The 14,237-nt window shown below is 50.2% G+C and overlaps 3 protein-coding genes across 3 annotated transcripts in view; 1 reads left to right on the forward strand and 2 right to left on the reverse strand.

Annotated features, from left to right (window-relative positions):
* LOC106804925 overlaps positions 1-4,525 on the forward strand; it is a 54,869-nt gene extending 50,344 nt beyond the window's left edge. The window contains exons 4-6 of the mRNA XM_014806333.1: positions 1,505-1,611; positions 2,812-2,905; positions 3,558-4,525. Of these exons, the coding sequence (XP_014661819.1) occupies positions 1,505-1,611; positions 2,812-2,905; positions 3,558-4,295 (939 nt within the window). The 3' untranslated portion in view covers positions 4,296-4,525. The remainder of the gene's footprint in view (positions 1-1,504; positions 1,612-2,811; positions 2,906-3,557) is intronic.
* A 603-nt stretch (positions 4,526-5,128) lies between these two features.
* LOC106804943 lies at positions 5,129-10,855 on the reverse strand. The gene is made up of 5 exons (XM_014806360.1): positions 10,680-10,855; positions 9,549-9,574; positions 9,232-9,306; positions 8,358-8,535; positions 5,129-7,974 (listed from the first exon to the last, which is right to left on the reverse strand). The coding sequence occupies exons 1-5, from the start codon at positions 10,720-10,722 to the stop codon at positions 7,406-7,408; spliced, it is 891 nt and encodes a 296-aa protein (XP_014661846.1). The 5' UTR covers positions 10,723-10,855; the 3' UTR covers positions 5,129-7,405.
* LOC106804926 (helicase POLQ-like) lies at positions 10,779-14,237 on the reverse strand. Its single transcript, XM_014806334.1, has one exon. The coding sequence runs from the start codon at positions 14,235-14,237 to the stop codon at positions 10,779-10,781; it is 3,459 nt and encodes a 1,152-aa protein (XP_014661820.1).

Raw genomic sequence — 14,237 nt, forward strand, 5'->3', positions numbered from 1 at the left:
ACAAGGCATCATTGCCACTACTGACATTCGTAATTGAATAGTATATATATATATATATATATATATATATATATATATATATATATATATATATACGCTGATCATCATGCCGCCAGCGAGCGACCGGTGTGCGGGCCCATGTGGAGGGAATGTTTAACGGCTCGGGCAGCGCGCCACGGACCTAGCGACGACGAGGAAAACACACACGATGAGGATGACTCATGAATCACATTCGAGTTTCATTCGAAGGAAGAACGCGAAACTCATCTTCGCCTACTCTCCGATAATTGCACTGTAGAAATTCAACAGGAGCGAGCGAGCGAGAGAGAGAGAGAGAGAGAGAGAAAGAGAGAGAGAGAGAGAGAGAGAGAGAGAGAGAGAGAGAGAGAGCGAGAAAGAGAGAAAGAGAGCGAGAGAGAGAGAGAGAGAGAAGGATGGGGAGAGATAGCTAGCGAGATAAACAGACAGACAGACAGACAGACAGATAGATAGATAGATAGATAGATAGATAGATAGATAGATAGAGAGAGCCAGCGAGAGCGAGCGCGAGATAGAGCTACTGTGCACGTTGCTCCGACTAGATCCTGGGAGAGATTATCGATATTTTTTTTTACCCGAGACGTTTTCCGCACAATCTCTCTCTGGAGAGTAGACACATTGCAGTATCTTCCCGATCGTGCGGTGAAAAGAGTTCTGACCGGCAAAGGCTGACAAGGGTACAGACCGACTCCTGCGATTGCAGTGACTGTGACATATTACCCCTCTACCAAAACGACAGTTGCTAGATCTATTCGGTTCAAAGACGCCTTAAGCGGTACATACTTATAGTTTACGCAGACAGGCTACATTAATCATATTAACTGTAAACATGCGACTGTCTGGTTCCAGGAAGTAGAAAAAGCGCAGAATTCGCGACATTGCAATGTATAGAACCAATGTATAACACAACGAAAGTAACCCCTCCTTTTCAAAATATACGCAATTCGTTAAACTACAGTAATATGACTTCTACGCCGCGTCAATGTCTTCGAGGCCAATATAGGCCGCATCATGCCATCGTGTACCTCGTTGAATCGAGTGACAATGTGTGTCTGATGATCGAGCCTCAGCATTATTCTTAAAAAATTCTATAAAATTTGGGAAATCGAGCCTCGATGATTCTTATAAAAAGAATTCTTATAAAAAAAAAGTGTGTACCTGAGACGCCCGTTAGTTCGTTATCTGTTTTCTACGCCGTATCATTTCCCGTTTTAAACATCATAAACATTATAACATAAACATAAACATAAACATAAACATTAACACCGCATAACAGGTGTTATAGCCATATTTGCATGATCGAATTTACAGTTTTTTTTGCAGTTTATACGAGAGACCGACCAACAAGCAGCTATCTACTCTTTCAAGATGGCCGCGTTCACGTTACTTTTTCACGACGTCATAGCTTCGTCAACATTAGCATCATCGATACCATCTGATATCGTTATTATTGCTGTATTCGCAGAACGTGGAATACTACATCGACAGGGGCGTACTTGGGCTCAATAAAGATGCATTACACACGGTCATGGAGTTTCGAGGACCGAACGTGGGACCTATCTCGAGATACAGGTACTTTTTATATTCACTGTAGAAAACTAGTCGAGGAGTACGGGGGGTGCTTACGACTTTACGAAGCCCATTAATTACACACATAGCTTACTAACGCTCATAGGCTCTATGTTCCCCAGGGTACTGCCGGAACGTACCCTGGTAACTATCTGATATGGTTAGGGTTAGGGTTAGGGTTAGGGTTAGGGTTAGGGTTAGGGTTAGGGTTAGGGTTAGGGAGTAGGCGTAGGCAACTCCCTAGAATAGGCAACTCCCTAGACTCGTTAGTGGAGTAGGCGAGGTACGGTCCGGCATATTAGATAGTACCAGCAGAGCATATAAATCACGTTGATTTATATGCTCTGGTACCAGGGTACGTTCCGGTATACCGGACCGTACCCAGGGTACGTTCCGACAGTACCCTGGGGGACATAGACCCTCTCAGCCTCACTAACAACATCGCGCGTTTTCGACAAATCATCGAGTAATAAGAAGCAACGCCGACGACTATGTTGCGCAGAAATTCCCCCTTTCTCGTTTTTTTACACGACTCTCCAAAAGCGTAAACTCCCGCATGGCCCTATTTGCACTGCGCCCAGCGTGCAAATAAACGCGTGCCCGGCTGAAAAACCCCAACCCGCGATGCGACATGTAAGCTAGGCACATGCACGGTCGGGCAGAGAAACGCCTTAATCTACACTACCTAGTTTCGACGTCGCTCTCTCGGCGCGCGCTTCGATAAATTCCCCGCCCATAAATCTGCATACGTAATTAAATTCGCGGCGAGATATAGACAACGCGCTCGCGATAGAAATAATAATACGATAAAACAGCCGTGGATGCGGCGGCGATGTCCGCTTTACAACTTCTCGCAAACATTTTGCTGCGTCACGCCGACTGCTGCCGTCGCTGTTATTTTATCGTGTTTAATGTTAGCACTACATATTGATCTCGGTCTTCATCCCACTACCGCCCCCGAGAAGCTCATTCTGCTCTCCCACACAAACGTATATATACACTCCGCGGCTGTCCAGCTCGTAAGAGCTCTCATTAAAATGCATAAACGACCACGAGTCATAACCCGTTATTTTCACGCACTTTAACTAGATAGTGGAAGTTGGCGATTTCGATAAATATCATTGAAATTCAGCGTGACGCGTTCCCGGACAGTAACCGCCGCTCTGTTTGCATCGCCGATTCATTCGACGGCAAATCTTTCAGGTTTGACGACTACGATCAGCTTCAGCTGCCTATTGTTCCACCAACGCTCTCCAGCGACATCTGTCGGCTTATTCAGATCAGCTACTCGCTTAAGGTATACTACCGTTATGGGTCGCTCATCCACGCGTGCTATAGATCACACTGACTGCACTCTTTGCCGATTTCTATTACGGCTATAGTCGTTCTGCGAATAGATAGCCGTTTGTTAGATCTTAACGGTGGCGAGCGATCGACGGATTTATGACTGCGATTATTTCCCTGTGTAGAGACGAGTCATCACGCTCTCACAGCAACGACGGTCTGGTCAGAGGCAGCGGGGCAGGCTAACGCACCTCTTTAATTACTGCTGCGCTATACGAAATACGAACAAAATAAAATGAAAGTAAATAGAAATGATAAACGTTAAATAACAATAATAGAAGTTTAACAACGATAAAAACAAATTGTAATATAAATAAACAATAATAAAATAAGAATAGTGAAAAAATAAGAATAACGATGATAAAAATAGAAAAAAATAGAACGTAACAATAAAAATAATAATGGCCGCTTTATACTCGTGAACACCAACCGCCCACCTACTGCTGCCGCTGCACTGCCGCTGCTGCTGGATTTGTCGCGTTTACCGTACCAAATAATAATAATAATAATAATAACTATTATGATTATTATGATGATGATTATTATATAGTAGAGCAAAATACGAGCTTAGTAAAGCCTCTCCCGTGTGTGTGTTATATGCATAGATCTGCATGACAATGGAGGAGAGCGGCGACGACATGCACATGGAGTTCCCCATCGTCGTCGCCACGATGCCCTACCGCGTGCCGAGCGCAACGCCGCCTGCTGCCTACTACGGCCACTGCTCGCAGCACGTCGAGGGCGGCATGTACATAAGCCCCGAGTTTCAGCTGGGACAGGTCTACGACGGCAGCACGGAGGACGACAACATCATACTCTACCGGCCGACGTACGTGCACATCAAGCCGGAGCACTTCCGCTACATCGAGACGAAGCCGACGGCGTCGTCGCGCGCGCCGCTTAACGGCACGCCGTCCAGCATAAAGGAAGCCCCTTCCTCCGCCTCCGCCTCCTCCACCGCCGCCACCGCCGCCGCCGCCGCGAAAGAGGAGGGCGCACGCGAAAAGGACAACGCGTCGACGTCGAAGATTTTACTCGATGGCATCAGGGCGGACAGCGGCGGCGGCGGCCAGGTTGTGAAAAAGTCGGTTAGCAGCTCGGTGCAAAAGCAAGTCTCAAAGACGGCAAGAACGACGGAAAGCCATGCCTCCTCTCAACAACACTCTTCCTCCTCCGCCTCCTCCTACTCGCACTCACAGCAGCAGCAGCAGCAGCAGCAGCAGCGAAAGTGCGTCACCAAAACCACGGACGTTCCGACGACCCACTCGACTTCGAGGTCAGAGGTGACAATCACGACAGATGGGCGACACCGTAACAACAGCAGCAACTCCGAGATGATCTGATTGGTCAGGAGAGCAGTCACGTGCCGCTGTGCTTATTGAATGGAGTATGAGGGGAGCGCGGGGGGGGAACCTGAACATATATCTACAGAATATTGTATCTGTACAACATACTTGCGTGGACATGTTCACAGTGTGTGATGGTCTAGCAGAGAACACTGCGGTATTGTTGAACGCACACGGACCGGCGCGGTTCTAGATATCGAAATATATATATATATAGGCCATATATATTATATATATATATATATATATATGATATATATATATATTATATATATGATATATAATGACGATGAAACATGGAAAGCACAAGTCTTGCTCACGGCGAAATTTACGGATAACATTTTTTTCATAGACCACGGTTCGATGGCACATCCGCGAAGCTTATGCGTACGCGTATACGTGACGGCCATTATTTTAATATTTATGGTGCTAGACGAAACTTTCCAGAATGCGCGAGCGTGCACGGCTAGAAAGTACGTTTTCGATAGGCCTATTGCTTCACCAAGATGAAAACCGAAAATTAAAAGCAGCCAAATCCGTTGAATTATTCCGTCAGTCAAAGACCACATACAGTTGCATACGGCCTTTCAAAGTCACAACACAGTAAATAAGAACACTACAAGAAAGGCACGTTACCATGTAGATAGATTCGCACATATAATAACGCGCACTAGCTCATGAGTCATTTCATCGCGATACGACGCGCTATTCATTCATTACACAAGCCCTCTAATTAAATCTATTTAATTTAAACCACCAAAATAAACGTGTTTGGATGAGAGGGCGTGTGTACGCATGCGCACGCGGGCGGGGAGGAGGGGAAGGAGAGTAGGGGGGGGGGTATTCTCAACATCGCGAAAACATGATCAGCTTTTTGTTTTACCGAATGTAAATGAACTAAAATGTTTGCCGCTGCTGCCGCATTTATGCTCGAGTCTCAGACGCGTGCCACATTACGCAGCATAATCTGCTTTCATCCGTCTAGTTGGAGTGGGGGGGGGGCTTTCATGCGAAATGCATTTGAATATATAAGGGTGCGATATTAAAATAGATGTAAATCTGATTACTAGTTACTGAAGTACGAGGAGGAGATCTAAAGTAGGAAGTCTCGAACGGGATGCGAAACATATTAGGAAATGGTGGTAATATCAAACGATATTACCTGATACACTGACGCAGAAAAGTTTGCGCCTCATAATTTCAACTAACAGCTCATAATGATTTATGCCGCTAGACAAGGCATCATTGCCACTACTGACATTCGTAATTGAATAGTATATATATATATATATATATATATATATATATATATATATATATATATATATATACATATATATATTTGTGTGTGTCATCTTCGCTGTATACAATACATGATAGAATTGCACCCGTGAAACTCCAATCACTTACACTCTGTGGCCGACAATCATTGTATTATATGTACTTGTTTTTTTAGATACCGATAAATGATATTTGTAGCATCTGTACATATATGAGCCGATATTGTATAAGGTCATGTCCCCTTAGGTATAATCGAACATTTAATATAAAGCTATTTTTATGTGCCATTTAGTATTCTCCAGCTTGTATAGTAGTATATATACCTACGTTTGCTAATTACACACACGAGCGTGTACTGGCCTGCGGAATATGTGTTACTAATGAAGAATAGATGTAGACCTGTGTGTGTGCGCGCGTAGGATTCCTTTGCGAGCAATGATTTCAGTATCAGTTTGTGACACATCTAGTATCGCCCCGACACAGTGCACACTCACAGATTAATGCTAATAGGCAAAGCGGGGTGCCTCTCACAGCTATTGTGCACTGGTCATTGGTACTGTGTGAGTTTGGTACGCAACCGTAGCAGCGCACCAAACTTACAGCGCAAGTTGTATATATACGGCGGGCAACCATATCGGCGTAGTCCTGCCAAGGTGCGTGTTTGGCTATACACGTCTATAGTAACGTAGCTCTGTCTAGTGTACGATGTAAGTTTAGCACGCAGGTTCGCATATCTGTAGTGCCGTAGTTATGCCAGGAGTAAGTTTAGCGCCACGAATAAGACAGACGTAGTGCCGCGATGCTTGAAGCCTGTCAACGGTCGCACGACAACCATGACGATGTATCACAGCCAGAAACGCGTATACGTAGTGCTAGGCGATCCAGCTCCAATACAGTGTGTAAGCTTGGCGCGAAATGCTGTCAATGTATAGACATATACCGATCGCACAGCCTTAGTAACTTCCGCGCGCAAACGAGTGCTAGTGCATGCAGAGTAAGGGGCAGACACGTCTCGTGAATAGTGACTGCAGTATGGTACGGTTCTATCGCGTGCACGCGTGCCTGCTACGCGTCGATGACGACTCACTCTGTCAGATGTATATAGGCATGGTCTATATTAAATATGTGATAAACTTATTATTTACATACTAGCATCGCTGCTCAAGAAAACTATTATGGAGCATCATTTTCGAAAGGTCAGTCTCCTAATGAACATAACCTTTGATACTATTGTTGATAGTTGCTATTTATAGTAGGTGAAATTTCACGTACGTAAGTTTCAACTACTGGACGGAGAATGCACTGAAAACTATTTACATTGATATTATTTGTATGCTACCAATCATTTAAACAGTCTCAATAATAATTATATTAAATATTCTGTTTGTATAAATATAACCTCACCAAATTTAACTAAAAAATATAATAAACTGAAATGTGTAACAGTCTCTCAAACACTTTTAAACAGTTTCGTATATATATATATGTACATATTACCATATTCTGCATACACAGAGTGATTCCACCTACCATGATACATCGGCCAGCATTCTCTCAACAGATAAACTCGCCGGTGACACTTCTCACAACTCCGGACAAGTTTTCAAACGACACTATGCCGACCAGTACTGTTTACGGAAAAATCACAACGATTACAATTATAGAATGGCATGGTCTTATCAAAGAAGTGTAGTTAAAAACAGTACTATGATAACATGGCTACATGTCGAAACGTCGCCTACGTTTCGTGTTTACAAACGAGTGCTGGGCGACAATGTTTTCCGTACGAGCGTCAACGAGCGAGTCGGCGATCGACGTACCTACGCTCACTCATCGCTGTCCGACGACTCGTACTCGAGACCAAGAACGTTACGCCGCTCTGTCGCCTTCTCACCGCTCTCGCACCACGCCGGCGACCGCCCGCGTACGTCGCGCGCCAACGACGCCACGTCGTCGTCGTCAGCCGAGGCGTCGCCGTGACGACGCACGATCTCCGCGCTGGGGTCCCCCCGCTCGCCCGCAGCGGCGTTGCCGTGGAGACGACGCGCAGGTCTTCCCTTGGCGACGACCCCCGCTGTCCGTCGCGCGTCTGCTTCCCCGCCGACCTCGTCGCACGCGCGGGCGGTCGCTGTCCGTCGCGCGTCTGCTTCCCCGCCGACCTCGTCGCACGCGCGGGCGGTCGCTGTCTGTCGCGCATCGAATTCGAGCGGTTTGTCCTGACCGGCGAGACGAAACAAGTCGAGTTGCTCGCCCTGTGCTGAAGACGGCGGCGGCTCCTCTCTCTCCAGCACGGGCAGCGAAATTCTCTTGAAGGCTTTCGGCTTTCCGGTGTTGCTTCCCAAGGGAGACGGATCTGACGTGACGACGGGTCCCGCAATATCATGGCTGCTCGAATCTGTAAAAAAATTGTCACATTTTTGCTTGAAAATGACAATTCTGTTGACTATTTTGTATAAGGGATCCCTTACGTCTTGGTGTGCTAATACACACCGTCGCCATCTGGTGGGGCGAATGTGTTTTTTTTCTTTATGATAACCTACTAGTTGAAGATCTGCTGAACTAACATCTATAAATCATAATTCAACGGCATTTCCAAACTAGTATACTATACTACGCCAGCACGCACGCACTGTCAGCAAGCACACTCACACAATTTCGAGGTCTCTTTTGTACCCTTATATCCAATGTAAAAATGGGATAGCGTGCACACTATCATAAGTACACCTAACGCACATGTACATTCTAAACATTCTCACTATGACAAGATTCACTACAAACCTAGAGGAAGAGACCGCTTCTTCACTTTGTATGCGCGTTCAGTCCACGGTATTTCGGTTGTTGTAGGTTCAATCTTTTGGAGCTTTCGTACGAAGCTCTTGTACTGTCGCTGTAGGTATTCAATTTCTGTTTGAAATTCCTCAATCTTCCATTCTGGATAGCATGGGACTTCCGATTGCTGTAATTGAACGAAACATTTGATAAAAAAACGGGAGCTATCAACTTAATGTCCTACATGAGAGGAAAATATTCAAGCATATTATAGTTGCCACACACAAAGTTTCACACTGAACCCACTGCTGAAAAATTAGAAGAGATCCCAAGCCACAATGCGTCTATTACCATTTTATCTCCTGATTTTATCTAAATATGTAAAACGGGAAGTTAAGATACAAATATCACCACCTACTTCTTGCAGATTTAAGCAAATCACATTGTGAAATCGTCAATTTAAATTGTAACAAGAATTTTCAGCGGATAGAAGAGCCTGAGGTTTTGCGTGCGTGCTCTATGAATAAATTAAACTAATTCCAGTGAACCTGTATGAATGAATAAACCAGGTCGCAACTTTGTGCAAGAATAAACTCGCACCAAAAAGAACAGTGAGATGAAGCACTGTGTTAATGTAGAGGCTATTAATGTGCATGCATGCGTGCGTGCGTGCGTGCGTGCGTGCATGCATGTATGTATCCTCCATCTATGTTGTTGTGAGAAAAGCACAAGAGATTCTATAATGATTAATCCCAAAACAGTTCTCATACTAATGTGTAATAACTATAGCAACATATATCTATGTGTGGGCATAATTAGCTTGTTTTTTCCCCAAGTGGAATCATTAAGTTATCATTACAATAATGGCTCATTATAACTTTACCTTCAGATAGAAGTCAATATCAGCTTTTATACTTGGGATCCATTTCTTTATGCTTTCGGCACTATTCAATGTGCTCTATGACAAAAGAAATTTATCATTCATAGCATTAATGCAAATGTTAATATAATTTAACAACACAAAATGTAGTTTTATACTGTTGCAAAGAATCTATTTTAGTCAATAAAATGTTTACCAATTAAAAATACTTGATAGAAATGATAAAAAATCTAAAATAAATGAGAGGACTATTATAATATTAAATGATTCATCATTAAAAATTAATGTCAAGTCCAATACAAGATAGGAGTGCCACTTACCAGATTTGGTCTAGTTCTTGGTTCATCTGTAAAATGAAAGCTGCAATATTAGCTAGCTGGTGCTTCCACAAGCACATGTACACGCATAGCTAGCAATATCGAGGGTAAATATGTGCAATGTTTTTTTTTTGACATTTCGACCAGCTAATTTACATGCAATGCAAACCGAGTTTGATTCGGTACATTGTACGTGCAAGGTTTAAGAAAACCTGCAACCAGTGTCTAGACAGTTTTAGGAGGGATAATTTCCATATGAGATTCACATACAGATCTACTTTAAATGTGTAACCGTTTTTGCGACACTACTGCAAGTACACGAACAGTATTTTCCAACGTCGAAGTACTAATTTAAAAAGTAAAACTATGGGCAATTAAATGTTTGTAAAAAATCCATTTTACTACGAAGTTTTTAGCACCCATAATATACAATATACAATATACAAATATATTTTTCTCAATTTTTTTTTTCATCATGAAATTCAACTCTAATCCATTTCTATATATAAAACTGGCACTCGGAAATCACCAGCGCATCCAAGTTCTAGCATTCTCATATGAAATCATACAGCTAAGACACTAAACCCCAGTTTACCAACCACCTGTTAAGTAGCCACCTCCAAGATATCGGTCACACCCTAATGACACCAACGATTACCTGAAAATAGATACCTGGCACCTGGCGATCTCTTCTTAATTTTTCCCCCTGGACAGCTGGTAAGTTTACTTAAGCTAATCACACGCCTAATGCAAGACTCAACCAGCACCTAAGCTGCAAACTCTCTCTTTGTTTGTCGATATTATAACATTACTAACTAGACAGAGGGCACTCACGGAGAGTGCATACCTCCGCCAGCGACATAGCTCGTAGCAGCCGCTCGTAGCAGCCGCTCGTTGCTGCTGCTCGCTCACATGTACACGCTTGCTGGCTTGCTGCCCACTCGCTCGTAGCAGCCGCTCGTTGCTGCTGCTCGATCACATGTACACGCTCGCTGCGCTGGCTGGCTCGCGCACTAATATCGATCACGCGAACACACGAACACACGAACGCACGAGAGCGATCACATAACCTCCTCCAACTCCGTTGGGCGGAGGTAATAAGTTCCAGCAAAAAAGTGATATATACAGACATACAGTCGTTTCCGTTTTTGTCTACGTCCAGAGCAGCTGGCAACATCAATTTAATCGTTCGTGTCTAGCGACTCTCCAAGATTCCTGACATTGCTCGCTATATCAGCTGGGGTAATCGCAGACGCTACCAAGTGCAGAGGTCTGACTCTCACTGTCCATCGCAGGCACCGACACCTCACTGCCCCACGGTTCGCTGCCCCCGCCTCCGCGCCCCGCCGCCGCGTGGTCGTCGCCCCCGGTGACGTCCTCCCCCACGTTCCGGTCGTCGCTCGCGGCGACGGGAGTCTGCGCGCGACTCGCCCGCAGCAGCTCGTCCGCCTGCTCCCGCAGCGCGTCGGCCGTTGCCGTGACGACGATGCGCGCCGACGCGATGAGCGTCGCGGCCTGCTTGCGTGCGACGCCGGCGACGCGGCGCGCGAGGTCGTCGGGTCGCGCCGCGGCGACGTCGGCCGGCGCGCGGAACCCGGCCGCGTGCAGCGCCCGCGCGCGGGAGGCGCGCACGCCCGCGATCTCGGTGAGCGGGGCGAGCTCGGGGCTGGTGCAGGACGAGAGCCGCGCGGCGACATCGGCGAGCAGGCGCGGGTACGGCCACAGCTCGGCGAGCTCGCCGGCGAAGTACGACGCGCAGGCGGCAAAGCCTGCAGCGGCCGCGTGCAGGCCCTGCGCAAACCCGCGCGAGCACGAGAAGCGCTGCGCCACCTCCCACACCGTCGCTCGCTTCCACAGCGCGAGCAGCATCAGCGTCACGTAGAACCGCCGCGCGACTGCCGCGGCGTCGGCGGAGGAAGGTCCGCCGCCGCCGCCGCCGCCGGCGATGCGCCGCGCGACGTATCCCTCGGTGACGCCGACGGCGGCGGCGGCGCGCGTCTCGTCGGCGTCGAGCCGCGAGAGCGCGTCGAGGTAGGTCATCCAGTCGACGCGCACGGCGTCGGCCTGTTCGTACGGCGTGACGAGGTAGAGCAGGTGCAGGTGCGAGGCGAGGTGCAGCGCTCCCTGCGCGCGCCGCAGGTCGTCGTAGAGCGTGCGCGCAAGCGCGTGGTTCACCGGGCCCTTGAACGCGGCGCGGCCGAGCCGCGTCGCCGCCAGCGCGCCGCCGCCGTCCTCCCGCACGAGTCCGCGTTCGACGAGCGACGCGAGCGCGACGTCGACGCGCGTTGCGACCTCCGCGTCGGGTCGCGGCGACTGCCGCGCGAGCAGCGTGCGCCGCATGAGCGCGCGCAGGCGCTCCCGGCTGCCGGCGACGCCGAGCCCCACGCAGGACAGCGCGAGGCTCTCGATGCCGCCGCCGTCGTCGTGCGGCAGGCTGCTGCGGCACGTCTCGTACGCGCCGCCGACGACGGCGGCGACGACGCGCGCGCGGTCGCCCGGCTGCACGACGAGCACGCTCTCGCCCGCGCTGTCGATGCCGGCGCGGCCCGCGCGCCCCACCATCTGCTTGTACTGGCTGCGCGTGATGAGCTCGCGGCCGACGTACGGCGCACGCAGGATCACGCGCCGCGCCGGCAGGTTGACGCCGGCGGCGAGCGTCGACGTGCACGCGAGCAGGCAGAGGGCGCCGTCGAGGTAGGCGGCCTCGATGAGCCGCCGCTCGTCCACGGTCAGGCCGCCGTGGTGGTAGGCGACGCCGTACTGCATCGTGTAGCGCAGAATGGGGCACGCTTGGCCCTCGCCCTCCAGCGCGAGCGCGCCACGCAGCGCGCGCCGGTCACGCGCGCGAACCTCCCGCAGAGACGCGTCCATCCGCCGGCAGAGGTTCATCGCGACGTTCTCGCAGTTCTTCTTCGTCGAGCAGAACACGAGGCACGAGTGCGCGGGGATCACCTCTAGCGCGAGTGTCAGCAGATGGTCGGGGTCGTCGTCGTCGCGCCGCCGCGGTCCCCCCGCCGGCGCCTTGGTCGCCACGACGACGCGCCGGTGCGTCAGCCGATCCTCCGCGCTCGCCGCGCGCTGGTCGATCTCGTACACGTCCGCTCCGACCTTGAGGTACTCGGTGAGCGCCACGGGCCGGAAGTCGCTCGTGAACAGCTCGGCGTCGAGAAACGCCGCGAGCTCGTCGACGTTGCGCAGCGTCGCGCTCATGCCGACGATCTGAACGCCGTCGTCGCCGCGGTTCCCGTCGCCGCCGGCGACGAACATCAGCTTCGCGAGCATCGCCTCGAGGGTGGCGCCGCGGCGGCCGCCGTCGCCGATCATGTGCAGCTCGTCGACGACGACGAGGCCGAGCGAGTCGAGACGGCCGGTCTCGACGAGGCTGTTCGTGAGCGCGTGCGCCTTCTCGATCGTGCACACGTACACCGAGTTGCGGCGGCGGCGCGCGACGGGCGGGAACGCGCCGCGGCTTCCCGCGTACTCCTCGACGAGGAAGCCCAGCGCGTCGGCGAACGGCGACAGCGCCTGCACCTTCTCCGTCACGATGGAGACGTAGGGCAGCACGAGCGCGGCGTTCCTGCGCCGCAGCAGCAGCTGCCGCAGCACGAGGATCTCGGCCACGAGTGTCTTTCCGCCGCTCGTCGGCAGCGAGTAGACGAGGTTGCCGCCGCGCCGCACCGCCGGCAGATTCAGGCACTCGCGTTGCCACGGAAACAGCTCCTTGATCCCGCGAACCTTCTCCAGCAGCACCTTGACCTTTGCGGGCAGGCCGAAGAAGTCGTCGGCAGCGGCGGCGGCGCTCGGCGATTCCGGCGGCGGCAATGGCGGCGCGTCGTCGATCTCCCGTCGCAGAGTCGTGTCTCGCAGCTTCTTCGCCCGGAGCATCTCCGGGGTTGTTGACACGCTCGCGTTCTGCTGCAGCGCGCGCCGTATCCGAGTCTGCATCGACATCGCCGCGGAAACGGCGGCCCTCGTTTCATTGTTGGCATCGCGACCCGGTTCGCCGGCGACGACGGCTCGCGTTGGAGATTCCGACGATTCTGCTTGTGTTTTCCTGCCCGCGATCGCCGTCTCTGGCACGGACGGTCCCTCGTTAGACGCGTGTAGACTAGATTCTAAACATCTGCCTTTAGGCGGCGTGACTACATCGTTACCTGCGCTAGCGTTGCTCGACGAGGCAGCGACCCCGTCTGTGCTAACGGAAGCCGACTGGCGAACATACTCCGCCTCGCAAAGATCGATCATCGCCAGAACCGAATCGTCCTCGTAGAAGCTAGAATTATCGTGAACTGCTGAGTCGGCAATTGCCTCGTTTTTTGCGGGTGGCAAGTTCAGGCTTGGCTTGGCGGAACTGCCCCTTTCTTTCTCGACAGATGTCGCCGCGCATGGCTTTTGCGAGAGACTAGCGAGAGATGATCTTCGCCTCCGTTTGCATGCTTTGCTTTCATCACTCGTACTAACAGACACGTTAAACGAGCTTTCAACCCACTTGTCTTGCGGTGTGCAACGCTGATCTACAGTGCTGCCATCTGCCGGCAGATGAGCACTAAATATCGGATTCGAATCAGAGTGCAGCTCGCTTTGAATCTGCTGGGATTGCGCCGGCAACTCGACATCGCGTGATCTCTTCTCCGATTGCTTTGCCTGATGTTGTCGAACGCTTCTACGTGTAAGTGTTTTCCTTATAATCAT

Source organism: Priapulus caudatus, unplaced genomic scaffold (genome assembly GCF_000485595.1).
Source record: "Priapulus caudatus unplaced genomic scaffold, Priapulus_caudatus-5.0.1 Scaffold93, whole genome shotgun sequence".
NCBI lineage: Eukaryota > Metazoa > Priapulida > Priapulimorpha > Priapulimorphida > Priapulidae > Priapulus > Priapulus caudatus.